Source organism: Nanorana parkeri, unplaced genomic scaffold, assembly GCF_000935625.1.
Source record: "Nanorana parkeri isolate BGI_ZX_2015 unplaced genomic scaffold, ASM93562v1 scaffold203, whole genome shotgun sequence".
In the NCBI taxonomy this organism is placed as follows: Eukaryota; Metazoa; Chordata; class Amphibia; order Anura; family Dicroglossidae; genus Nanorana; species Nanorana parkeri.
In genome coordinates this window covers 141,577-168,118 of record NW_017306471.1, presented here as the reverse complement: position 1 = coordinate 168,118, position 26,542 = coordinate 141,577, and the positions used below count along the sequence as shown (strand labels likewise).

Below are 26,542 nucleotides of genomic sequence, written 5' to 3'. Positions count from 1 at the left end.
GACGCCGCAGCTGAAGCGGATCCCGACAATTATGTCTGGATCCGCCCAGCTGCGTGACTGACAGCTGGCTCTGCCTATCTAGAGGCAGAGCCAGCTGTACCCACCCCCTCCCCGTCCGTTCCACCAGTCAGCGCTGGCGGATCGGGGAGGGGGGGGAATCCAGCCGGTATGTGTTCGCTCACCTCCCGATCTACTGAACCGACCTGTGACAGTCTCATTGTCACAGGTCGGCTAGAACTATGAGGTGAGTGAAAAGCACTCACCTCATAGTTCTCCTTTAAAGCTGTATTTGGTGTTACAGAACAATACAATTTTAACGGACAGTGTCAGCAATAGCGTACACTGACAGCATATTTGGCTGTGGAATTGATTTTTTTCTTTCACAATTAGCCTTGGCTTACATAGAGCAGCACCATTGCAATCTAATTCATTTCAGTTTGAAAAAATAAGCCTTATGTACTTAACGTGCAACTGAAGCCAAAATGTATTTATTTATTTTTTAGTTTTGGAGTGGTTTACAACAACTGCCAGGTTTATATTGCTGTCTGTGTACACGGTAGGGGGATTCACCCTTTCTATTTGTCCTGGTGGCTATTATCACAGAAAGTGAAAGAAAATCCCACATTTTGGGTTGTCATCAGAACAGAAATAGATGGCAAATCTTCCAATGGGGACACTAGTTCTGCTGACTTTGCTTGCCACCAGGGATTTCCCTCTTTTTGGAGGGATTTTCTCTCACTTTCTGTTGCAGCTATTTCACAGGAAGTGAAGGGAAATCTCCCCAGTGTGACACAGATGTCTTACTCTAGCCAAAATTATAAAAAAAAGTTTGGCTTCAGTTCTACATTAACGCAAAATCTATTTCTCCGAGTCCATTGAGGGACACAGGAATTCAGAAACAGTCAGATAATACTGCAGCCTACATCAGGTTGGGACACTGGCAAACAGAAAAGTTATAAGCCAGCCCCCGTACAACCCCCCCTCTACCCAGCATGCTCCGCAAGCAGGTTTTGTAAACAAGCAATACACAGGGCCAGTAAAAACACAAAGAGGCACAACCCGTGTTCCCTAATGGAAGAAATAGATTTTACAGTATGTTCAAAAAAAATTTTTTCTTCATCGTCCATTGAGAGATTAAAAAAAGCCGTGACAACTAAAGCAGTCCAGCTGAGGATTAGGCAACAGTAACTGGTAAAATCAGGACCACCAGGAAGATGAGCAATTGGATCCAAAGCAAATGAAGATGAAGTCTGCCAAAGACCATGGAAGGCTACAGAGAATCAACCTGGTGCTCAGACTAGGACAGAGAGATCACTGTCAAGAGGAATGGCTTCATCCAAATGAACATTGAGCCTGCACCAGCAGGAAACTGTGAACAAGAAAATCACCAAGACAGGTGGAACAACGCAACTGCCTGACATGGAGGAACAGACGAACATGGCAACACTGTAACACACAAGAACACTGGGGGAAAAACCCCCAGGAAAACAGGTTGCAGGAGGTAACCATGGTCAAAACAGGTCTATAAAAAGAGACTAACTGGTCTACAAAGGTAAGGCCCAAGTCTTACACATCCAACCCTTACATTAGGGAGGAAGGATACCCGGATACGAATTAGGTTGCCTAGCCACATAGCTCATTTCACATATAAAGATTTTCAAGGAAAAGTGAAAAGCCTTATGGTGTAATATCCCAAAGTATAGCCAAAAGAAACCCTGAGACTGAAAGCAACCAAGGTGTACAACCCCTGAATTCCGCCACACTGATTAAGGGAGGTAGGGTGCTCAGGAGGTACCCTCACAATGATACCCAAGAGTGAAGGTATATTGTACTATAAATCAAGATTGGTGCACATAAACAAAGGGAGAGTTGATGGATTGGCAAGACCCAGCCACTAAGACAAGCTCAGAATGGTCAGAAATAGACTCTGCAGGTGATGGCACGGGGAAACTCAGAGTCAATAACTGGGCACAAACAGCTAGGAAGTGAAAAATGGATACGGAGGTCCCTGTGGTATGGTGCTTGCTCAGCTGAATGGTGGGAAAGAGACCGCATGCAAATGATGAGGTAGCTCCTGGTGTTTCAGCCCAATTGGCCTTACACTTCTGGTCTTGGAGTCACACTACGGTAACACAGTACATAAAGGTCTGAAAAATCATTCCCACAGGCTAGTCCCACACATCCAGTTCTGTGGGGTCTGGGTACAGCTTCCAGAGCTAGTGTGAAGAAACACCAATCTGGATAGCTACAGAGGCCAGTTTAAAGTGACAATAAAGCTTCATTTTTTTATATAGGACGCCCACACTTGTTTAAATCTTCTGTTCTTTTTTAAAAATGTTCAGTTCCTTGTTTTGGTGGGGACACAAAAAGGTACTGGCCGTTTTTTTTTTTTGCCTTAATGCAGAGAATGCATTGAGGTAAAAAACACCCTGCCTTTAGTACTACCTTAGGCAGCGGTGTAGCGATCCTAATTGAAGTCAACAAGGAAAAAAAAAAGCTAGCCTCCTGTAGGGGACAGTATAAACTGACTGTTTCTAAATTCCTGTATCTCTCAATGGATGATGGAAAAATACCGTTTTTAGGTAGAATTATCAGTGGCACCTGCTGTGTTCATCAAATGGTAATATACCTGCTTTGATTGGCATATATAAATTTGCCAGTAGTTCACTGTGGCTGCCCTTGTTTTTGCTGATGCAAAACTGCCCTGCTGCTGGCCATTTTCCATAAGGCTCTTATAAAGATTTAAAAAGACAGCAGATGATATAGCAGTGTAAAATTAGCCAGCAGCAGGACATTTTTAAAAAGGAGAATTGACTGAAATGCACTCGAAAAAATAGCAGTTTTTTTAGCAGTAGTATTACTGCAACAATTAAGAGGCCGCAGATGACACATAAGAAATAAAAATCCACAAAAGAAATGAAAACCTAATTACTTTTGCACGATATTCTAATTATTCGAGTTTCACCTGTATATATACATTCCCAAAATAAACTCCCCATATTCCAACCCTTGAAACAAAATAATAAAAGTCAATTTCTTTTAAGAAAAGCCTTGTAGCACCAAATAAAATAAAACAAGTTTGAAGAGCACAGCACCTAACAGTGCTTACTGATCTCAATTCAACCACAAACTAAAATGAAAGATAAAAGGTTCCTATAAAAAGAACAAAAAAAATAAAGCAGCAAAGGGGCTGAATGTCCAAACTGCTAACAATCAGAATTAAAGTACAATTTCCCAACTGACCCTTATGTACCCTAATGTCAACTTTTGCTATGGCTACTGTGCAACCAATTCCAATACACCATACTATGATGACAGATACTATGTCTGCACTGTGCACCAATCCCCCTTTTATAATGAGGAGACTGACTTAAACAAATGCCCCCTCAATTACCCCATTAAGCCTGGTGGCAATATTTCAAAGGCCATGAGTGTGCACAATGGCCCACAGGATTTCCCTAGAACCCATGGTAGCAGCGAACCCAACCTCATAAGTAAACTCAGAAGTATTCTGAGGTACCACTCACTTATCTTCTAAAACTAATAAACACATGCTGACTGACCACTAAGTAAGAATCATGGTGTACTCTGTGTGTTTCTTCTAGATCTGTGCAGTTATCCAGCGTGAAACTTTGTCTCTGTGCAGGAGTTTCCTGTAACATAGACTGGTCACTGCTGCTCTCTCTATCCTTGTGCAGGATGACTGCTCTTCTATTCGCCCCCCTATAGTTTTCTGCAGGCAGCCTGTAGTGGGTCTCCTGGGTCCCTCCCACAGTTTTGCTGTGGGAAGCACAGAGATGAAGTACCACATTTATATGGTAGGACTAACGTGCACATTATACTTATTGTACAAACATATGCACAGTAAGATATCCTACAGTAATACCTAACTGTACAAGGTATCTTTCCAGCATATTATTAAGATCATCAACAGATATGTAAATTGTAATTGTGTGGATGCCTAAATGACTCTTCCCCTATCTGTTTTACAATTCATTATTATGTCTGGAGAAGGCTTGTCGAGGGTGCTATGCAATATGCAGGTGCAAAGCAGGGGATCCTTACTCCTAATCCCACTAGTAAAATGGGGAACTCTTCCACAAGGGCTCAATTGTTACTGTGAGGGCTCATTTAAACAAAGTAAATAACAGAAGAGTTCCTACAGTGGTAACTTATCAGAATCCAGCAATAATTTTCCGACTTCCTTTTAGAAAACAAAAGTAGATCTCCAACACATTGTATTGGATAATATTAAGAATTTTCTTTAATCCATTTCACTGTATCTACCAGGTATTTTGCATTTTTACTGAAAACAATAAAATATATCATTATGCAGTATGATAATTTAATTAATCTGTATTGATGAATAATTTCAGAGCAGATATCCCCTGGTTTGCCTCTGCCATCCACCTACCCACCCCAGACATGACCCTCAATCATGTATTACAAGAATGTAATACAAGATTCATGTAATACAAGCCTGGGGGGGAAGGGCACATGAATCTGCCATCCAGTCCAACTGTGGATAATAGATTTTATACACTTTTTATTTCCAAATAGGTTTGCTTATAGGGAACAATGATAAATGGGTGTTTCCACTCTGCCTTCATTTAGTGAGAAGAAAATCTCTTCTAAATTAGGGATGTCCAGGAGCAGTGGAGTCCTACTGATAGCTTGTCTTCCCTATCTGCAGGTCCTCAGCTGAGGAAAGGTTAGGACGGCTGGAATCCCTGTTACTGAACTGCTCCGTAGCACAATACCAAAAGACCAGGACTTTGCTGCTGGACATGAACAGAGGATGTTTTCCACTGGTCCACTAAAGATGATAAAAATAATGAAGGAATACATACACCTCTGTGATAAAAGTAATTATATTTACTATATTGCCCTCATACCTCGTGGATGCATTCTTAGCAGCTTGCAGTCTTAAAATACTCGTCCAAATGTTCTTGAAAACAACCTTGGCTCTCAGCTTTACAGATAATTAGAAAGAAATCCTGAGAGCAGCAGAAGAAGAGGATAGCATGCAGTTCTACTGATATGCGAAGGGAGACATCCCTACATGTACTTACTCATTGCTTACCCCCTACAGCATCCCTCTAGGAGAGTGAAGGCTAGAAGCATTGCACAGCTACATACTAGGAATGCTTTCAATTAGACGTGTCTGAAGACATGCAGATGACTTTTAAGTCATCAGCCTTGAAGTTGTTGTTTAAAAGGAACCAATCATAAAAACGCCATGCCCCATACAAGACCCAATGCCCTCACATACCACAGCACACAATGATAGCCAATTGAGAGCTGCCTGCATTGCAATGTACGGAGCCAGAGAGGGCACACCAGACTTCCAACTTGGAGTTTAAGCCCTGTGGGGTCACCAGAGAAGGTTTTCTGTTAACTGAAGGTGTTCATAGACACCTTGCAATGCCTGCTCTTAAGGGCAAGCCTTTGTTGGACATGTGGTTTCATATGACAGCCTTGCTATAAAGGGCAAAACCAGGTTATACCATTCTGCTTTAATGATGCATTTTAATTGCTATACTGTTGAAATTAAGGCAGAGGGAATGTTACTCTGTTTGAGCTGTCTGCTTCTGCACATGCAGGAAGAATGTAGGAATTTAAAATGAACTCAGACTGAAAAAAAGCTGTAAACTGCACAATGTTGAAGACTTGCCTTCTGATCAAGAGCTTCAAGGAGGGAATGGATAGGGGGGAATGAATACATCTACAGACAACATAAAAATGTCTGCAATAAAGCTATTCCTTTAAAAAAGAAAATACATTTACTTTTGTAGTTTTGCCACCTTATACAACTGAAGCAGTTAAGATTTGACATTAGGTCTTCTGCAAGATCCATTGCATTTGTTTGATGTTGGCTTTGTGTCTTGGTAGACCCAAGGCAAACTGCTGTAATAGGATTACCATATTTGCATCATGGCTCCTAGGCTATCAAGGCTGGATGAGGTCCAGAGTGTACTCCTTGCAGTTGCAGAAAGGAATCTGTATCCTTCAAACTCCATTTCTAAACTTGCCTTGTGCCGTTAGATGAGGTGGTGCCTCAGGGCACAGCATGACCCCCCTACTTTGGCCTTATGATGATGCTAATCACCCTAGGCTCTGTGGAGCATAGGTTCACTTCTGGCATTTGTCTCAATCTTCTATTTTTCTTAATAGCCTTGGCTACCTGCCCTGTGATTCCCACCAGCTATGATTTGCCATTCTTTTTGTCTGGCTTTTATTTTTAAACATCACAGTGCCACTTGGTTTGTAAGCAATGCTGACCTACCAACAGAGATATGGTAGAAGATAGATCACATTTCACTTTATACAGAATTACCTCTGCAAAACAATTTTTCTCCAGAATTAAAATACAGACTGCAATGGTATTTTCAATCTGTGATTAGTGGGATCAGCACTGTGCGGTGCTGTAGTAATGAATAACATCAATTATTCTGTTCTCTCAGAGAAACCTATTAAATATAACATTACCCATTCACAGCAGAGCAGGCCGCAGGGCTCGCACACAGTGATGGAGAAATAAGAGACTTTAGGTTCCTGTAGCAATATAAAGAAGTTTCATAACCTGTAGAAAACCCGTCTGGAAGTGACTTGTATATTAACCCTAAAGCAAAACTTTAACCCTCCATTCCACAACCACTATGTTTAGCCATTAACTCAGGGAAAGTCAGGCCCCAGTAGGAGTATTAAAAACCTTGAGGCAAAATCAATTGTTTGAAATGGGCTTTTCTTGAATATCATTCTTGTTTCCTTGAGATAAGACTAGTGGGAAGGTGTCAATTCTATAGTAGTGAACTACCAGCCAAACGGTTGTGCAAAATTATGCCAAGATTGTTCTGCTGAATAATCACAGGCTAGCCTAAAAAAAGTTTTTTTATATTATGCTGCTATTGGAGTAATATCAAGGTTACTCCAGAACAGACCCCATGATTTCTAAGCAAAGAGCTTAAAAGAAAACTATGGGGTAAACTTTTGATCCCATAGTTCTCTTTAGGGTCACAGGAGGACATATACTAACGTCCCTCCGTGACCCAAGCTTAGTATATCGCGGGCTATTGCCCGCTATATACTGAGAGCGCCGCAGCTGGGATGGATCCCAACAATACTGTCGAGATCCACTCAGCTGGCTGATTCACAGCGGGCTCTGCCTATCTAGAGACAGAGCCAGCGGTGTCCACCCCCTTCCCCGTCTCTTCCTCCAGTCAGCTCTGGAGGATCCGAGAGGGGGGCGGGGAGTATCCCTGCAGGGAACGGTGACTGACACTCACTGCTCTCCACAGGAAGATGACCGGGATGTGAGTGAACAACAGTATGTTTTTGCTTACTTCCCGATCTACAGAGCCGACGTGTGACAGTTTCATGTCACATGTCACACGTTGGCTCTAACTATGAGAATGAGTGTAAATCACTCACTTCATATTTCTTCTTTAATACAATTTAAAAGCTGCATGCACCTAAAACGGATATTTAAGATTAGACTATGTCAGATGGTTCAATTAATATATATCTAAATCCAAAACAATTTTCATTTAAAATTATTTTTTTCTTGTCTGTCTTCCATTGGGGATTCCCTTTATTTCCTGTCCTCTAGACACAACAGTACATGAGATGAAATCTATACAGTAAGGGAAACCCCCTCTTAGACAACTGTCACCTGAACAAATTTCCCCACTGGAAGCTTTCCACTTTATTCTTGTTCTCGTGACAAATTAAAATGTTGGATTTTTCACTCCTGACATTCAGTCCGAATGACAGTGGTCACTTGGACAAATAAATAGAGGTGGTGACTCTTCCTATTGAAGACTTAGACAGCAATGAAAACTGGAAAGGAATTCCTAAGCCTCCCCCACCCTATCCAGACTAGAAAAGAGTTTTGACTTTAGATACATTTTAATCCACTTGCCTTTTCTGTCTTTCAAGAGTCTCCTTAATACTAGGGCTAATGTTCCTGCAGCTAAAGTCTGAATTTTTTTTTATACCATTTCTCATGTAATGACCAAGTAGAGCAGAGGTGGGTACACATGGAAATCTCAGCACTGTAGCCCCCACACAAAATTATCAGCTCTTTAGGCCTCCACCTAAAACTGACAAATCATTTTGGTAGAACCCATCCTTTACCTGGACCCAGTGCCACACAGTGGGCCACAGAAATAGTTACCTTGTGGTGTCGTCGTCTCCTCCTAAAACGTAGAAGCTCCTTGTGCTGTCGTGAGACAAAGTTGACAGCAGCATACTCCAGCAGAGCAGAAAAGACAAAGAGCAAGCACACCGCCATCCAGATATCGATAGCTTTCACATAGGATACCTGAAGATTAAAAAAAAACACTGTCATACAAGAATGGAAACATTTTTATTACCATCATCATGACTAGGAACAAATGAGATTCTTCCTCATAAGTTTTTACAGTTACCGGTTTATATCTATGAGGTATCTTTATAAATATCTGCATGTTTGGCTGAAGCTGGCCATGGATATCAGAAGATAATAATCAGATGATAATGTCATGGTCTCCCATCCCAGCTTCTAAAGGGAAAGGCTCCGGTTGAATAAATGTCCATGTTTAAGAAATAGAGGACGGTGGGGGGAGGCACTTACAGCTCTGGTACCAGCTTTTGTACTCTTAAACAATAGCGCAGGTGAATGCTCCAACCGGTCACAGTACCCCCAAGTACACTTGTTTAGGGATATTGTGGGTTGCCTCACTAAACAGTCAAATATGTTTACGCTCATCTAATGTCTATGGGCACCTTTAGGATTTTTTTTCTTAAAATGTATCTAACCCAAATGATATGGCAGCTGTAGTCATTAGATGTGACTGCTGTAGTTTCCTTTTTATTTTGGTGATCCTGCCAGTAACACATTCCTCTCCGAGGGTGACAACACTCACTCCCTTTACTATGGAGGGGAAGCTTTGTCACCATAGACTGGGCACCCTTGACTTAGACAATAGAACACCTTCCCCTGCATAATATTTAAATGCACAGGAAGTTAGGAACTCATTGGATTTCTGGTAGGATCAACATGCAGCATTTTTAAAGAGACATAACCTTTGGAAATGTGTATGTGTTGGTGAGAAGTAATGCATTGTTTTTTTGCTCTCAAATTACTAATAACACATTAGTTACCCAATGCTGTTACTACTAAAGATGAGTTGGGTAAATTAAAGTTGATCTATATTTAAAAATATCCACTGCTGCCTTACTACAAATGGTTACATTCAAAAATGAAAGCGAAAGTATTTACCAATGTAACTCTACTTTTGCAGCCAAATTGGAATAACACCTACTTTATATTTGTTACGTGTTCCCATTCACAAAGCATAACTTTAATTTAAAAAAAAAATGCTGCTTTTCCTCTTTAAACACTCTTTTATGAAAACTCCGGGGCTAAAAAATACTTAGGGGGTTATTCACAAAGCTGCCGAAGGCAGCCTAGTGAATAACCCAGCCGAAGTGAAGTGAGGCGAACAACGTTTGGCTATTCACTACAGCTCAGTACGGCTGATTTCAGCCGTACATCGACTGCCTTCGGCTGCACTTCAGTGCTTGTGTTTCTCCGTGAGGCTGTGCAAGAAGTTCCGACACTTACGGCCGGCCCTTCGGCAGGCCGTTCACCACGCTTTGGGTGTCACTTCGGCTCAGTTGAGACGAAGCATATGCCTTCGGCTCGGCTGAGCCGCCTTTGGCTGCTGTAGGGCTATATTGAATAGGCCGAAGAGAGCTGAAGGATCAGCCGGAGCTACGGCTGGATCCTTCGGCTCCTTTTTGAATAACCCCCTTAGTTTTCACTTGCTATGTAATATTTATTAGGGCCCCGGGCAGTCCCATGTATAATCCGGCTCCAAGGAAACAAGTATAAAGGTAAGGAATATTTAAGAAAAAATTTATTAGGGCCCTGGGAAGTGCTATGTATAATCCGGCTCCAAAGAAACAAGTACAAAGGTAAAAATTATTTTCTGGTATGCTGTAACAAACATAAAATGTTTTTTTTCAAATTTGACTGCAAAAGTGAAAGTGCATTTCAAAGTGCTGGTCACAAAAATGTACAAAATCACAGGCAGCCAGCAGGTGGAGCTCTTGGCTCCATTTCATATGTTTTCCAGACTCTCCTTAGCACATCTGTTGAAAAAGAATGTTACACTATGTCAAGTTGAAGTTTACAAGCACAACTAAATGAGTCAGAGCAGTGACTCCCCTTCCTTACGTCCTTTAGAGGGCTTCCTTCAGTAAGACTCTGGGTAATAGTGATCACAATGTGATTACTTTCAATATTGGATACAGGAAAGGGAAGCGGGCTGGTCGGACAAGAACCCTAAATTTTAGAAAGGCCAATTTTGATAAACTGCGCCATCTAGTGGGGGACATCAAATGGGAAAATGTATTTCACAAACTGAACTCAAAACAAAAGTGGGAATGTTTTAAGAACACTTTACATATTGCCATTGCCAAGTGTATTCCGTTGGGTAATAAAAGTAAAAGATCACAAACTAAGCCTGTATGGCTAAATAAAAATGTAAAGCAACACATAAAGGAAAAGCGAGTGCCATTTAGAAAATATAAGTTGGAGGGGACGGCATTGGCGTTCCATAACTACAAAGAATGGAATAAAAGATGTAAACTAGTAATCCGGGCAGCTAAAATAGAGTGCGAAAAGCATATAGCCACAGTTAGTATAAAACAAAACAAAATTCTACCAATACATAAAACAGTAAAAAGGGCTGAAAGGAGCAGATAGGCCCAATAAAGGACAAAAACGGGAAGTTAGTCACAAATGACAAGGAGAGGGCCGAAGTGCTGAACACTTTTTTTCTCCTCAGTATACACTCACGAAAAATACGGGTTTAATGTACATGATGAAACACATAGTTCATCACAAAATATAGCCAAGTGGTTGACGGAAACCGGGATACAACAAAGACAATCTACTTAATGCAAATAAAGCAGTGGGACCTGATAACCTGCACCCCAAGATACTTAAGGAACTAAGCGCGGTTATAACAAGACCATTATTCCTCATTTTCAAGGACTCCCTAATGACTGGTAGAGTTCCAAGTGACTGGCGGAGGGCTACGGTAGTTCCAATATTCAAAAAGGGGGCAAGATGCCAACCTGGGAATTACAGACCATTTAGTCTTACATCGGTAGTTTGTAAACTGTTAGAGGGAATGTTTAAGGACTATTTGGTAGAATTTGTTCAGGATAATGGTATAATTAGTGATAATCAGCATGGGTTCAGGAAAGACCGTTCCTGCCAGACTAACCTACTAACTTTTTACGAGGGGGTAAGTAGAGATCTGGATGGAGGGAGGTCTGTGGATGTGGTATATCTGGATTTCTCAAAGGCTTTTGATACGGTACCACACAAACGCTTACTACACAAGCTGAGGTCTATGGGCATAGATGGAAGGGTGTGTTCATGGATAGAGAACTGGCTAAAGGAACGGGTACAGAGAGTATCAATAAATGGCGCCCTTTCAGACTGGGCTAGTGTGATTAGCGGTGTGCCTCAGGGTTCTGTGCTGGGACCCATGCTTTTCAACCTGTTTATTAACGACATCGGGGACGGAGTAAACAGCGATATCTCAGTGTTTGCTGACGATACCAAAATTGGGAGGGTAATAGAAACGGACCAAGATAGTATAACATTGCAGGAGGACCTGGATAAAATAGGAGAGTGGGCAACTATATGGCAGATGAGGTTTAATATCGATAAATGCCAAGTTATGCACTTTGGGATTCAAAATAAGCAAATGGGTTATACAATTATGGGTATGCCGGTAGGGAAGTTGGAAATGGAGAAAGATTTGGGGGTCACTGTAGACCATAGACTGAATAATAGATTACAGTGCCAGGTTGCTGTAAGCAAAGCTAGTAGAATCCTGTCCTGCATCAAGAAGGGAATGTATTGTAGAGACAAGTCTATAATTTTGCCACTTTACACATCACTGGTTCAGCCTCACCTGGAGTATGCGGTGCAGTTTTGGGCACCGGTGCACAGAAGGGATGTCCTTGAGCTGGAGGGAGTCCAGCGGAGGGCAACCAAACTCATCAAGGGAATGGAGGACCAGAAATATGAGACAAGGCTACTAAATTTAAATATGTTCATGCTGGAAGTAAGGAGATTAAGGGGGGTATGATTTTCATGCATAAAATGTTCACTAGTCATAGCAACATTAGCAACAAACTCTTTAAGATTAATTAATCTTTAAGATTAATTCTGTAACAAAGACTAGAGGACACCACCTAAAACTGGTAGAAAAAAAATTCCAACACAAGGGACGAAGGGGAGTTCGAGCGGTTAGGGTCTGGAACTCGCTGCCACAAGCAGGGATCTCAGCAAATAGTGTGGAATCATTCAAGAAGCTTTTGGACGATTTCCTGAGAGACTGTAAAGTACAGGGGTACAGGTACTCTTAAGAATGAGATGACTCAGGGACCTATACACACACACACATACACACACACACACACATACACACACACATACACACACACACACTAGGTTGGACTTGATGGACTTATGTCTTATTCAACCTCAAATACTATGTAACTATGTAAAAACAAGGGGAGTTTGAAAGAAAATAATGTGTGCTGCGTTCTCTCTTAATATCAAATTGTAAAACAAACGTAATATAATTACAGTGGTAAAAACAGATACAACATATCAGTTTAGAAATGTATCAACAACAAAAATATACAATATAAATTGACCCAAAGCCATTATCATTTCTTCATACTGAGAATGTGGAATACAAAAGATCTTTCTGTACCTTCATTTCCTCACTGACGTTCTAAACCATGAGTGCCCACAAGATGGGAATGAGAACATAGATGAAAACTGAAATAAGAATGACATGATACACAGGAAATGGTTAGAATGACCTTGAAATGAGACATGCAATTGAAGTGACACCTTGTAACTCGAGGAAGTGATATTGATAACCATATTGCTTGGTTAAAAGAGAAAAGACATAGATTTAAAATTGCACATAAAAAAAATTAATTCAGTTTTCTGTGGCCAGCGGGTATGCAATCCTGCTTTGTTCAGGGTTATGAGGATATACGCATTAATACTATGACTTTAGATCTCCTGTCTAATGCCTGTTTTCTGTATTCTGAAGCAGTGCCATAGGTTGCATTATTCTCTTTATTTAAAGCTTAACTCAAGGCAGACAGCTGTATACACAATAAAATAAAGGAGCTAAAGGTCACCTGCCAAAAGATTTGTATTTCTGTCCATCCACTTCTGAGATTTGTATTGCTCTGCCACATAGCACAGCCTTGTTTAGCATTGCAGGAGACATGATTCTTCTCAGTTGCAGTCAAGTAACAATTACAGGTCTTTCCCCTCCCTCAGCCTATGACTGGACACCCAAAAGAAAAGCAACACACTGATGAGCTTATCTCTCTGCCACTCTACTCTTTACTTTTACCATGTTTTTACCAGTACAAAAGAACTGTGACAACCGACTGGTTCCTTGGCGTGTTTCTCCCTGTTCAGTCTGAGCTTTGATGTACAGTGAATGGCAAGAGGCTGGTACTTGCTCAAATTCAGGTACTTGCACCGTATGTACCTTCTTACCTATTTAATCATGTATTCATTAATGCAGAGTTTCATTAATCTGCGTCTTTTATATCTGCCTAAAGTCAGTGGCGTCACAAGGGGTTGCGTGGGGGTGCGGCCCGCACCCGGGTGACACCATTGGATGGGGTGACACCAATGCCGAGGGCACGTGGCCTGGTAAGGCGCAGGGAGTGGGGGGCGCTTGATTGTCCCCACCCTTTCCTGCCCTGGCCGGCCTGTGCTCGTATGAACGGTCTGGTAGGAATGTTAAGGGGGACCCCACTTTTTTCGGAACGAAATGAATCACACATGTCTAATTCACATCCTTCTGCCAGGTCAGTAACTCTCCAAGTGGTGAAGGATAAGGGGTGACAGGTACCAATCTTGCATCTTCAAAAACCAGTTAGCAAAGGCAATTCTTATTTTGCCATCCTTACTGGTTCCATTTAATCGTAGCCCAAATTGTATGAGTGTACAATGGATAATCGCCCTTCAGATATCTATAATCCTTTATCCTGTGTGAATATATGCACAAACGTTCTTTTTTTTTCCTTTTCAAGTGTAATTAAGTTTGAATGTTCTGATTGTAATATCACATTATGGCCACTAAATGCCGCTAAAGGAGCATAAGAAATACATATTTATTTTCTATGCTCCTCAGCTACATCTAGTGACCGTAATGCAATATTAGAATCAGAATATTCAAATTTAATTAGACTTATAAAGGAAAAAAACGTTTGTTTGTGTATATATTTGGAGAAGAAGGAACGTTTACAGATATCTGGTAAATGGCAATGCAAATTGTTTATAAAATCAACAAATTAAAGTATTTGTAAACCGAATTATTAAAATCACATATCAGTGATTTACATGTCAGTGGAATTTCAAAAGTAACTTATAATCAAACAAATACTAGGGGATTTTGCCATGAAGAAATTTGCTCAAGCATTTCACATTATAGGGTGACAACATTCTCTTCCTGCCTTCCAATTGTGCTTCTGTGTTCTCACACAGGCCTCTGATGAAGACTACAAGTGGTCATTCCAACACACAAAATGCAGACATGTTCCCCTGTAGTCACCAACAGAAAACTCACCCTGTAAAATCCCAAGCATCCATTAAAGGAATAAAGTGGCTGCAAAGAGGCTGCAGGACATCAGCAGCACTCATATGTTACAAAGGGGTAAACAAGGTATTTTATTACAATAAGGCAATTGTTTATGATACACAGTGCTTCAGCAAACTAAGGGGTCAATTCACAGAGCTAGCTGAAGGACCAGCTTCAGTTGCAGGAACCCTCCTGTACGGGCTATCCACTATAGCCTGTACAGCTGCCGGAGGCGGCTGAGCAGCTCAGCTGTGCCGAAGGCATATGGTTCGGCTCGACTGAGCCGAAGTGACACCTCGCAAGTGACAGCTGGGAGGAGCCAGCCGTGATCTCACAGCTGGCACCGCCCAGTTGTAATGAAACCTGGGAACGTTGAACTGTCATTAAACAATGACAACTGGGCAGAGCCGGCCGTGACGTCACAGCCAGCTCTGCCCAGTTGTTATTCATTGGCCGGGACTTGCTAGAAAACTCTAGCACGTGCCGGCCAATAGGAACCAGTTGGGCGGGGCTATCTGTCACTGCTAGCTCCGCCCAATTGTTTTTTTTTTCTTTAAATATCTTTGATTTTGTTTTTTAGATTTAAAATGTATTTACATTTTATAAAATATTTTTACAACTTTATTTTTTTTTTTACTCTTTTCATTAAATTGCTATTCTGCTCGATAACACGGAGGTACCGAGCAGACTAGCCGAGCTGAATGCTGCTCGGTGGCATTCGGCTATTCACTCACTGCCATTCGGCCCCTATGAGAACAGGGGCGAACGGCAGCGAGTGAGCTGCCGGAGCGTCGGCTCAGCCGATCCAGAAGTTGGATCGGCTGAGTCGAAGTTCTGCAGCTGAAGGCAGCCGATGTACAACCGTACTGAGCCGTAGCGAATAGCAGAACGTTGTTCGGCTCACTTTACTATGACTCGGTTATTTACTCGGCTGCCTCCGGCAGCTTAGTGAGTAACCTTATAAATGTCACACAGTTAGGGCTTACATCTACTTTAGGATTCATGTTGACTGGCATCCTAGTCGAGCTAATGGTGGAGGTATACAGGTATCAGAGGGATGCTATTTGACTGTAATAATGTAACCTGCTATTTGTACATTTAAAAAAAATATTACTAAAAAATAAAATATACACAAGCCATAAAATTCGGAAGGCAATGAAAAATGTCAATATAAATTTGCAGGAACGTGCACACATATTGAATCAATTTTTGTTTTTAACCTCTAGATTCATTAACAGCACACAGTTGCCCTATATGCATGTACAATATATTTTAATTTGTACTGAAAATCTAAAACAGATGTTTTATCTTGTTTCTCTTCCTGTCCTCTAGAGATAGATATAATTAATTCCTATGGGAGCTTTTAGACGGCATGTAAAATTAATACGGCCTAGAAGCTCAAGTCACCCATAAAAGTCTATTTTTTAGCATCACAGCAGGAATCGCCCAGTAGATACAATATTAGCATTTCTCCCCATGGTTATAGGGCTGTAATTGCTAATTATAGGACTGGGACTTTTTGTTTTAATATATTATAAATAGGGCTCGAGTGATCTGGTGGTCATGGAGTTATATTTCTTTCACAAAACAAGACTGCCAGAACAAGTCTATTAGGGGTAATAGAAGATATACTGGCCGATTAAAACCTAGGCATCAGCACCCTGCCAGTGTGAGCTACTGCTTTTTGCTATCCTCCCTCTATTTTAGGCAATGCTCTGGCATCAGTTGCAAGGACAGTAATATGAATATATTTAAAAATGTGTAGTGTGTATACTGAAACATGCCAAAATGCGCCCACCTACCCACCGGCAGAAGGTGAAATGGATGAAGCTTGCACGTGTGTGAACCCATATTGGCTGGGCCAAGGCAGTATTGACAGCTTTATTATTACCATGTTTTGGTCCATTGGGAAATCAAATGCGAAGGGGGAACTGCTGCGATGTGAGTAAATTATTGTGATTTAGTCATAAGCATGAAGAAACAGAACCAGCATTTCCTTAATGTAATAATAACCATCTGGGATGGTATCTAATGATTCATCCAAAGTGAAGTTTTTTCTGAGATTTGTCCCTTTTATAAAAGCTTGTACAACGAGTCTTGTGATTTACACACATTTTTCACACTGCATAGCCAGACAAGTGACACATGCAGTTCTTAATTAAAAACATAGAAAAACATCCCCACCCTCCTAAAAGTGTATATCAGGGCAAAATAAAAATAAAAAAACATATGCACTACATCTCTCCTATACATGCACATGTTCCCATGTTTTATTCCTTTAAAGACACTGAAAGTACAGAAAAATATCTGATGATTTGGCAGAAATACAATCAGCTACTAAGTCCTTTGTGGGCTAACAACACACAGCATTTTGATAGACTGAGCGGTGTCAGTCCTGCCCAGTTGTCTTTTGCTAAACTACTTAAGCGTTCCCCTTTCCTATTCTCCACAACATAGACAGTAATTATTCCATAGTCCAAGGTAAGAGCTAGGAGAGCTAATTAGACCCCTTGTGATAACACAGGAAGTGTTCAGAGTACAGCTCTAAATTTTGGAAATGATCAACAGGTTTTATTTTGCACTTATTGTGTAGATATACCAACACACTTTATATGATATGTTTAGCAGACCAAAAGGGAGCAGATAAGAAAGGTTTATTGTTAGAATTTACCTACACTTCTAACTCAGCTAGACAGTCCCCTGCAAGCTGGTGGCTACTTAAGCCTTCCTTCTGGTGGCAGCCTACTCAGGCAGTTATTGCACCGATGTGGCCAGCTCAAAAGGTTTTGGCAAGAAGGAGGCCAACCCTGGTTATGAAGACATAAGTGGGCGCCTGGGTGGGATGGGGGGCAGATGTAAAGATGTAGTTGCACTTTAAGCAATTGATTTTTCTGTCTCACCTATCTCACTCCTTAACTTCCAATCTTTTTAATGGACATTTAATCGGGATCATTACTGCTGTCCGATGAGCACAGAGTTGGCCCAGAAAGTAGTAATGTTAAAGTGGCAAATAGCAGAGTTATCTCACCATCCAGATGCGAAGTGTGCATGGATGGCCAAAATTGCAATTCATTGCCAAGAGAATCGTAAGCATGTACTGTATATAGTTCAACTGTGTATTTAGCTGCCTGGTAATCAAATTTAAAGTGAAAAAGCCCCTAAACTGTTAACATAACAACTGGTAAAAATGTTTATTTGAGAAAAAACTGAAATAAAGTAGGCATGCGAAAAGACATCTGAAGAACACTGCAATTAAATTGCCGTAAGGTGACCATTGCTATTCCTTCTGATATCTCATCTATCTGTGCATAGACATTGTATTAAACACTTTACAGTCCCGCTCTCCTGTCACATCTCTCTAGCAATCACTAGAGAGCAGCTGAAAAAACCTGTCCCAAGTGACTGGTATTATTATTTTTTCTATTGGCTTTGCTGTCAGCTGCTATCTAGGGATTACTAGAGAACTGTCACATGATAGCGGTAGCAATAAAGAACTTACAATAGTCGATATGTACAGGTACTGTTATATGCAATAGCAGAAGAAACAGCAGGGGACACTTAAAGGGAAAATAAAGTTGAAGTGTAACTTTAGGCAAAATGTTCAAAATGTGTGAGCAGGAAGGGTTTCTTTTTATTGCAGAAGCGGCATACTCTGTCTCTTCTATAATAAAGTATTCTTACTTTCCTCCTCACACTTTTTACAGTGTACACTGAGTTGTGCATGCACAGCTCAGCATTCAATTCTGGCATGCACTTGGTGCCAGAATAAACTAACTCCAGGTACATGCACGTTCGTTACATCAACCTGTCCTTGTCAATCAAGATAGCTGAACATCATTAACCTGGAAAAAGTTGTCAAGAACATATCAGTACAAACAAGAAAGCTCACAGAAGCCAAACAGCTGTCTGATTGTGGAGAGTTTGTAATGTGCTCAATTTGTTATGGCAGATGGTTAGAACTATAACACTAAACTATACAAACCTTAGGAAGAGATGCTCGAGATCCAGAGCTCTGAGTGGTCATGGTCAGCACAGTGGTGATGCCAAGGCCAACTCTGGCAGGTGCAGCATCCATGTTAATCCAGAAAGACACCCAAGAGAGAATGACAATTAGCAGGCTGGGAATGTACATCTGAATGAGATAGTAACCCATCTGTCTCTCCAAGTGGAAGCGAGCTTCAATGCAAGTGAATTTGCCTAGAAGATATTAAGCCTGATTAACACTTTGATTCTCATTTACTACAAATGCCTAAAACATATATGATTATTTGTTTGATGTTCCATAAAAAAAAGAACTGTAGTGTTGGGGAAAATTACATCCTGTACACAAGCACCACCCATTCTGCATATGGCCACTGTAAAAAAAAGAGGACGTGGAAGAGTCTGGGGTCATTCTGACCTTCTGGGACAATGAATGGGAGTTAAGACTGTCATGCCTGATGACCCCATCACACCTTTGCACTGTGCTAATCTATGTTATACTTTTGTTATAACGTGCCTTGTGTTAAACTAGACCTTCCAATTCACCCCAAAATCTAGACTTGACCCTTTTTTCTGATGCAGTGCACTAGTGTGTTACTGTGCATTGTGGTGCACTCCAACACAGGTCCATTGCCTTAGTGTGTTGGGGTGTCATACAGAAAAAATGACACCTCAAAACACTAACACAGGCATACTGCAGTACTCTGTGTTGAGACATTGAGCATGTCACTGCAATGGAAAGGTGTGAAGCCGGCTTAACTCTTTCACAACCTTAACTCACATATAACGTTCTTGAAGCCTGTTGTCAGATGGGATAGAAAAACCATATAAAACCCAATAAACCTCTAGGATTGTGACCTGTGAACTTTAATTCATGTTTTAATATATCCAAGAAACAAGAACAGGGCACATTTTAGTAGTCATGATCCTGAAGCTACACTAAGGGTTTGGATCTTCAGACTCCCATCTGGCTTCCAGGCTGGTTTGCAGTGCTTTCTATGTGAGTTGTGTTAGTCCTGTTTGGAGATGCTGCTGCTTATCCGCTATGTCCTGTGGTGAGTGTAGGCCATGCATATGCTGGTAATTAATCAAAGCTACTTGGCGTTTAATGGGTCAGTCTGCCCAAAAATGATATTTCAGTGTTTTAGTAGATGGCAGAGAGTTAAAGTGACACTAAACTCAGGAGTTAAATCTTAAAAACACATTCAAGTGCTTTAACTATTAACAAAAATGTATCTTATTTGTGTATCACTAGCTGTAGATCTTCAAATCATCTTCAAAAACCCAACAAAACACCACAATTCATGGCTTGTTTCCTTCCCTTAATTTCAGTTTCTTAAAAATAATGAATTATAATATGTTAAAAGTGGCCTATATTTTTGTCAATTTCTTTTTGCAAAAAATCAGAGGTCATTATAAACCAGCAAGTGTAATAAATGTAAATAATGTTTCTTGTGGGGTATTTTTTAAGGTTTCAAAATATTGCAAAAACTACCCTTAGCATCTTTATAAAAAGGTGTAACCTTTCAAGTCAAAATAAATTAAATAATAGCAAAGTATTGATTGAAGACTTTTATGAATAAGTCCGTAAACTGTTAATAACATAACAAAATGTTTACTTTAGAAAAAGTTGAAAGTAGGTATGCCAAAAGACACCTGAAGAACATGCAATTATATTGCCTTAAAGTGACCATTGCTATTCCTTCTGATATCCCATCTAAAAATATCTGTGCATGGACATTGTGGTAAACATTTTATGCTCTTCTTTCACATCTCTCTAGCAATCGCTAGAGAGCAGCTTAGAAATATCTTTTTTTAAATCCACTTTCTTTTCCCAGGTGGCTGGAATTATTTGTTTTTCTATTGGCTTTGCTGTCAACTGTTATCTAGGGATTACTAGAGAACTGTCACATGATAGAGGTAACAATAAAGAACTTACAATAGTCGATATGCACAAGTACTGTTAGATACAATAGCAGAAGAAACAGTAGGGGCCACTTAAATGGACAGTAAAGTTGCCTGGCATATATTTCCTTTATGATTATAAACAGTACAAAAAATACATTTTGTAAAAAAAAGTTATGTTTTTGTAGTTGGATAAATATGAAATATTGCTTATTACTATCTTTTATTCTATATGCAACCAGCAGGTGGCTCCTTTTTACATGTTTTCTTGGCTTTTCCTCTTTTAAAAAGAGGCCTATTTTATTTTCAGGGCTCAATAGCTCAAGCTGAACTTTGCACACAGAAGTGAATGAGCCACAACAATAGCTCCTTCCTCTCACTACCTTTGTCAGTCTTTAAAGACTACTCAATACCAAGATTCAATCAAAGACAGAGTGTCCTCTCCCTTTGCACTTAACTAGAATATACTGTAATGCCTTGTGTTATAGGTGTACAAGTATTAAACACGTATTTTATATATAGTAAATATTAAAATAATAATTATTGAATATAACATTTATATTAAAAATGTATAAACTTAAAAAAAAAACACAAGTACATTTTATTAAAACCTATAGTTTCCATTTAAACCTAATGGTTTCCCTTTAAAAACAGAAATTCTGGTTGTCAGCTTAGAAAATGACATTGCAACGATAGAGGATACATACCAGTGCTATAGTGTTTGGTGCAGTACCGCAGATCCTTTTCCTCCTTCATGATAAACTGCGGCAGGGTGAGGCCGTCTGCCACCTGTACAGCACCCACTTCTTCCCACTCGAAGATCAGATCATTCATTGTATAACCAACTGTACAAAGGCAAAACATGGCAGGAGTTATTTTTATAAGGTGGAAAAAAATGGTGCAATCCCACCCCGGATTCAGTAACCTAATGCTCTATGGGGGGCGTATGGGCTGCTTTGAAACCCATGGCGATGGACACAAGTGCTCATTATTACACCCGCCTAGGTTTTTGCATCATGTTTGAAAATCTGTGTGATGGAGCTAATTCTTCCTTTTTAGATCTTTCTCACTATATAGAAAGAAGGAAGTATTTGAGTGTTCTGATTGTATTGGCCATGCAGAGGGTCCCATCTTCATTAAAGGCAGAGAGCCACCTCCCTACTTTTCTTAGGGAGACATTTGCCCAAAACATTGCTGACCCCACCTTTACCACTGTAATGTGTTTGTATACTGTTATGCTTAGAATTTGAAGTTTTTACCGCTTCATTAACTGACATGGATAATATGCTAATACTTTAAAAATGTGAAATCATATTGATAACAAAATTTAGCAAGATTAGCTCTTGCTCAGGTGGCATCCTGTAGTAGAATCTTAGAATGACATTTTAGCCTATCCTTTGTCTGTCTTCTATTTCTGTGAGCACTGGGTAAGAATGACAATCTCAGTAATATTCAGTCCAATAATATTGCCACTTGCTCAGCTGACTTAGTATTTCCATAGTAAATAAACTAAGCAACTGCCATCCTGATTCCACCTTTTGCCAAATATAGATGCTTATATACAGCAATAGACTACACAGCAACCATTCATATACTAAATGTAACATTTTTGTAGAGATGCCTAAATGTTTGCAAACAGATTTTTGCATTAGTTGAATGTTTTTAGCTTTACAGTACACATGTAATAAACCTGGACTTATGAGTATGGTTGGGCTCGATGTTCGAGCCGAACGTGAGTTCGACTCGAACATCGGCAGTTTGTGTGTTCGGCAAACACACAAACTGTAAGGGTGTTCGCCCGAAGAGCACCCCGCACAAGGCACGGTGCCTTGTGAGCCCTGATTTGCTAAAGCCTTGCACCTGACCACAGGTCAGGTGCAAGACTTTGCCCAATCAGGGCACAGAGAACAGTGAGCCAGGATTGGGCAAAGTCATGAGGACTCTGCCCAATCATGGCTCACCCTGTTACAACTGTAAACAGTTGGACGTAGCTAGCTGCCACTGCTAGCTCCGCCCAAATATGTTATCGGCATCTGTCAAAATGCCATTCTGCAGCAGGTGTTTGTCACAGCGGACGGGACGGCGGTCATTGTTTTAAAAAAAAAAATTATTTCAATTTTTTTATTGTTTTATTTTTTATTTCGTCGAGTCGTCATAGTCGTGGACAACGCTCGATGTCGTTATTTACCCTGGATTACATCGGTGGATCAATTATTTTGTCAAAACATGCCTTTTGTTTTTTTTCAAAAGTCTGGACTTTTTATTCACAATTTTATTTAACCATTTAGTGAATGGGTAGGGGTACAAGAACCTCTTACTCATTCACAAGGGGGGGCGGCATCTGGGTTCCCCTTTATTAAATGGATACCCTGATGTAAATAAGCCCCTTGCCCGCACCTCCACAACCAAAGCCCCAGGGCTTGTGGGGAGGAGGCCCTGCTCCCCATCTGCACAGGGACAAGGTGCTTTTCCAGGGGCAACCCTTCCAGTCCCGAGGGCATGTGGCCTGGTATGGGAGGGAGGTGGGGGCCGCTCGCTCATCCCACCCACTTTCCGGCCCTGCCAGTCCTATGCTTGGATCAAGGGTCTGGTATGGAATTTTAGGGGGGACCCCACGTTTTCCCCCCATTTTTGGGGGTGGGGTTCCTCCTTAAAATTCCTACCAGACCTTAAGGGCCTGATATGGCTTTAAGGGGGAACCCCACACACTTTTTTTTTTTAACATGGGGTCCCTCCTCAATATTCCTACCAGACCTTAAGTGTCCGGTATGACTTGTAGGGGGAACCCCACGCTTTAAAAAAAAAAAAAATTGGTCCCTCCTAACATTCCTACCAGACCTAAAGAGTCTGGTATTGTTTGGGAGGGGGAACGGTACGCTTTAAAAAAAAAAGAAATTTTTCTTTCAGAAATGTCAGTTTTGCTGCAGCAGGTTCTATACATTGTAGAGATTTGTCACTTTACAGACAGGTTAAGGGGACCCCCCGACATGATATTTAAATAAATGTTTCATTTTTATTGTTACCCTTTAAGTAATGTTAAAATCACTGCTCCTTTAAAAACTGTATTTTTTTAAAGTTTTTTTTTCATTGATTCCTGTCCCCCAGGGCAGTACCCGTATCCCCATACACCTTTTATGGCCAATAACTTGCATATAAGCCCTCCTAAAGGGGACAATTGTTTTTGAAAGTTCTACCCCCACAGACTTGCACTGAGTTCGAGTTCGCCATTTTGGGATGTTCTAAAGTTTGAATTCGAACCAAACTCAGACCTGTTAGGCTCATCACTACTTATGAGCTTATGATGAACACAAATCCATAAGCAGATGTTACCCTAGAATGTAAGAAAACTTTCAAAAATTGTTTTTTGATCTCCCCACTATGCTAATCTAACCCACCATCCTCAGCTAAATACTTACCAATTTGTGGCATCAGGTCTCCCAGGTTACACAAATGACCCTCCAGCTTCTTCCTCAGTTGCCTGTGCATGTGCAACAGAACCCCATTAAGTCCTATGAGGCAGAGAGTAGATACTGCCTCCCTGCCCCATAGAAATGAATGGGGTTCTAGTTGTAATAGTTACGTTTGGGCAGCGTTTAGAAGCACATGTAAATGTGATGTTGAACCCCAGGGGACTAAAGCATTTAGCTGAGGATGGGGGTGGTGGATTAGGTTAGCACAGGGGAGAGGGTTAGGCAAGAGAAACTTAAAACAAAAAATGCTTTTTGAAAGTTTCCTTCCACTTTTAGTGAGTACTGGATGTCAAAATGATCAATAGACGCAGAGTTGAAATTTTATACAAAGCATAACCTTTCCTGTAACCAGAACGTAGCCCTGACCCCTTGAGCCTCTCTGTTGGATCGAAGAGGTTGACCATCACATTAAAACGAAATCGGAAGGCTTGGAAAGGGGAAAGGTCAAGCTCAGCTTTTATAGGGAGTGCTGACATTTGCATACAGCTTCACTTGTCTATAGGCTAACTTCTAAAAAGCTTTAACACAAGCCTAAGACATTGCTTTTTTCAGCCAAATGAATGTAATTTTAAATATTATTGGACTGAAAATAACTGCCACTTTTAAAAATATAAGTATCATCCTAGTCTGTTTGCTTTGTTAATTGGCCCTTATATCTCTAGTCATTTCACATGCAAATTTTACTGGTGCGAATCTCTGCTTATGGACTTTTTCATAAGCTCAGTTTATGACAACTGTACCATGATCAAGCATTGTATACAAGACATTGGTTTTCTTGAACTTACAGCTTTCCAGCTGCATGATGCAAGTTTGAACATCCATCGGAAAATTTTTCAGATCCATGGGACACGCCAAGGTTAGAGTCAACCTGTAAGAAAACCATTAACTTGTTAGTCCCCTTCTTTAAGACTGACTGTTGGATAAACATTTGTTTCTACATAGGTTAACAACACACTATTTTCTGCATAGCTAGCCTAAGCTGTGTGTGACCTGTGTGGAGTGTCATCCTGTGAGGAATACAGTTGGAATATGACCTTTTCCTTCATTTAGTAAATTTATTTTATAATTGATAGGCATGCATGCTGCCAAGCTTTATTTTATAATAGATACCGGCTCCTCCTCCATTGTTGTTATCCCATGTACTTAAAAAAAAAAAAATAGATGGAAGATGGGTAACAGGGCAAAAGAGAGCAGGTGTCCCTTGCAAACTAGCTCCCGGGACAGATTTTACACTGGTTACACTTGGCCTGTGCCTATAACCAGTTTTGCCCTGTATAGTTATCTACCAGACATTTTGAATTGAGAAAGCTGGTATTATAACCTGATGTTGACCCTATTAGGTTTAGCACTTATATTGTAAGGAAGCAATTTCTGTGCTGTATCTATACAGATAATATTTTCAAGCTCTTAATGATCCTTCCCGCAAGTTCCAATAAAATGGCAGGAAGCCTGGAGCAAAAGAAACTACCCAACGAGGACGCAAAGTCAGCATGGTCCCCACAATGACATGATTTGTCAGTGCTTGTTCACTAGGATAATGCAAGTGATAGAGGCAGCTGTTGAGACTGATGATCCTAGTGAAGTGCAAAAGCTTTATCTTTTCTACAGTCTTCACTGAGGGCTGGCTGTTATGAGAATAAATATTGTTTGGGATAAGGATTGAAATGTTTGTAACCTTGAGCTTTGGAAGCTAGGTTTGGATGCTGTCTCCCTAAAACATGCTGATAGGGGAATGATCACTAGGTCTACAGCTCCGGCTGCTATAATGAATGGAAGATACAAATAAATTATATGTAAATGTTTTTGTAGGTGGAACAGGCATGTTTCCAAAACTGTTGGAATGTTGACCCAGAGCTTGGCATTATATCTATCTCCTCCTCTCCTCCTTGGCATTATATCTATCTCTCGAGGCCACAGTTGACTAACCGAATGCTGTACAGAACATTGCCGTTTTTGAAGATCCTTAGCAACTTGTTGTCAGTAGTGATTTCATGAAAATTTGCCCCTTTCTCATTGGCAAAGAACAGATCAGGCTTCCAGATGGAGTCCAACATAGAGGGATCCAAATCTAGGGAGTCATCAGGAAATTCATGAAAAGCCAGGCGGGGGTCATTCCATTGCTGACGCAGGAAAATATTCAGCCTGTAATCCTGTAATAAAATAAGAAGTAACACAGGTGCATAAGAATTCTAATTCTGCACTATAACATTTTACATGTAATAAATCAAATGGTTAAACTGGGCATGGTAACACAAACAATGTGGTCAGGTAACATGTCCTATTTTTAATCAGTGGTAGCCCACCATGCACTCTGGGGTTCCAATCTGTGCATTGTTCCATAATATCAGTCTAGAAAATTGTGGGAGTACATCACAGGCATTCTGGGATTAGCCCATGTATTTTGTCATCAAAGATCCAAAACTGAACAATGTTTTAGGAAATGTTAGCCCTTTATCGGGTGCTTAATACAGTGAGCATCCCTGTATACCCCCCCCC

The 26,542-nt window shown here is 40.6% G+C and overlaps 1 protein-coding gene across 1 annotated transcript in view; it reads right to left on the bottom strand.

Annotated features, from left to right (window-relative positions):
- GLRA1 (glycine receptor alpha 1) overlaps window positions 1-26,542 on the bottom strand; it is a 108,386-nt gene that overhangs the window by 4,012 nt on the left and 77,832 nt on the right. The window contains exons 4-8 of the mRNA XM_018555582.1: window positions 25,973-26,196; window positions 24,832-24,914; window positions 21,284-21,421; window positions 18,673-18,887; window positions 8,177-8,323 (exon numbers count right to left, since the gene is read on the bottom strand). Of these exons, the coding sequence (XP_018411084.1) occupies window positions 8,177-8,323; window positions 18,673-18,887; window positions 21,284-21,421; window positions 24,832-24,914; window positions 25,973-26,196 (807 nt within the window). The remainder of the gene's footprint in view (window positions 1-8,176; window positions 8,324-18,672; window positions 18,888-21,283; window positions 21,422-24,831; window positions 24,915-25,972; window positions 26,197-26,542) is intronic.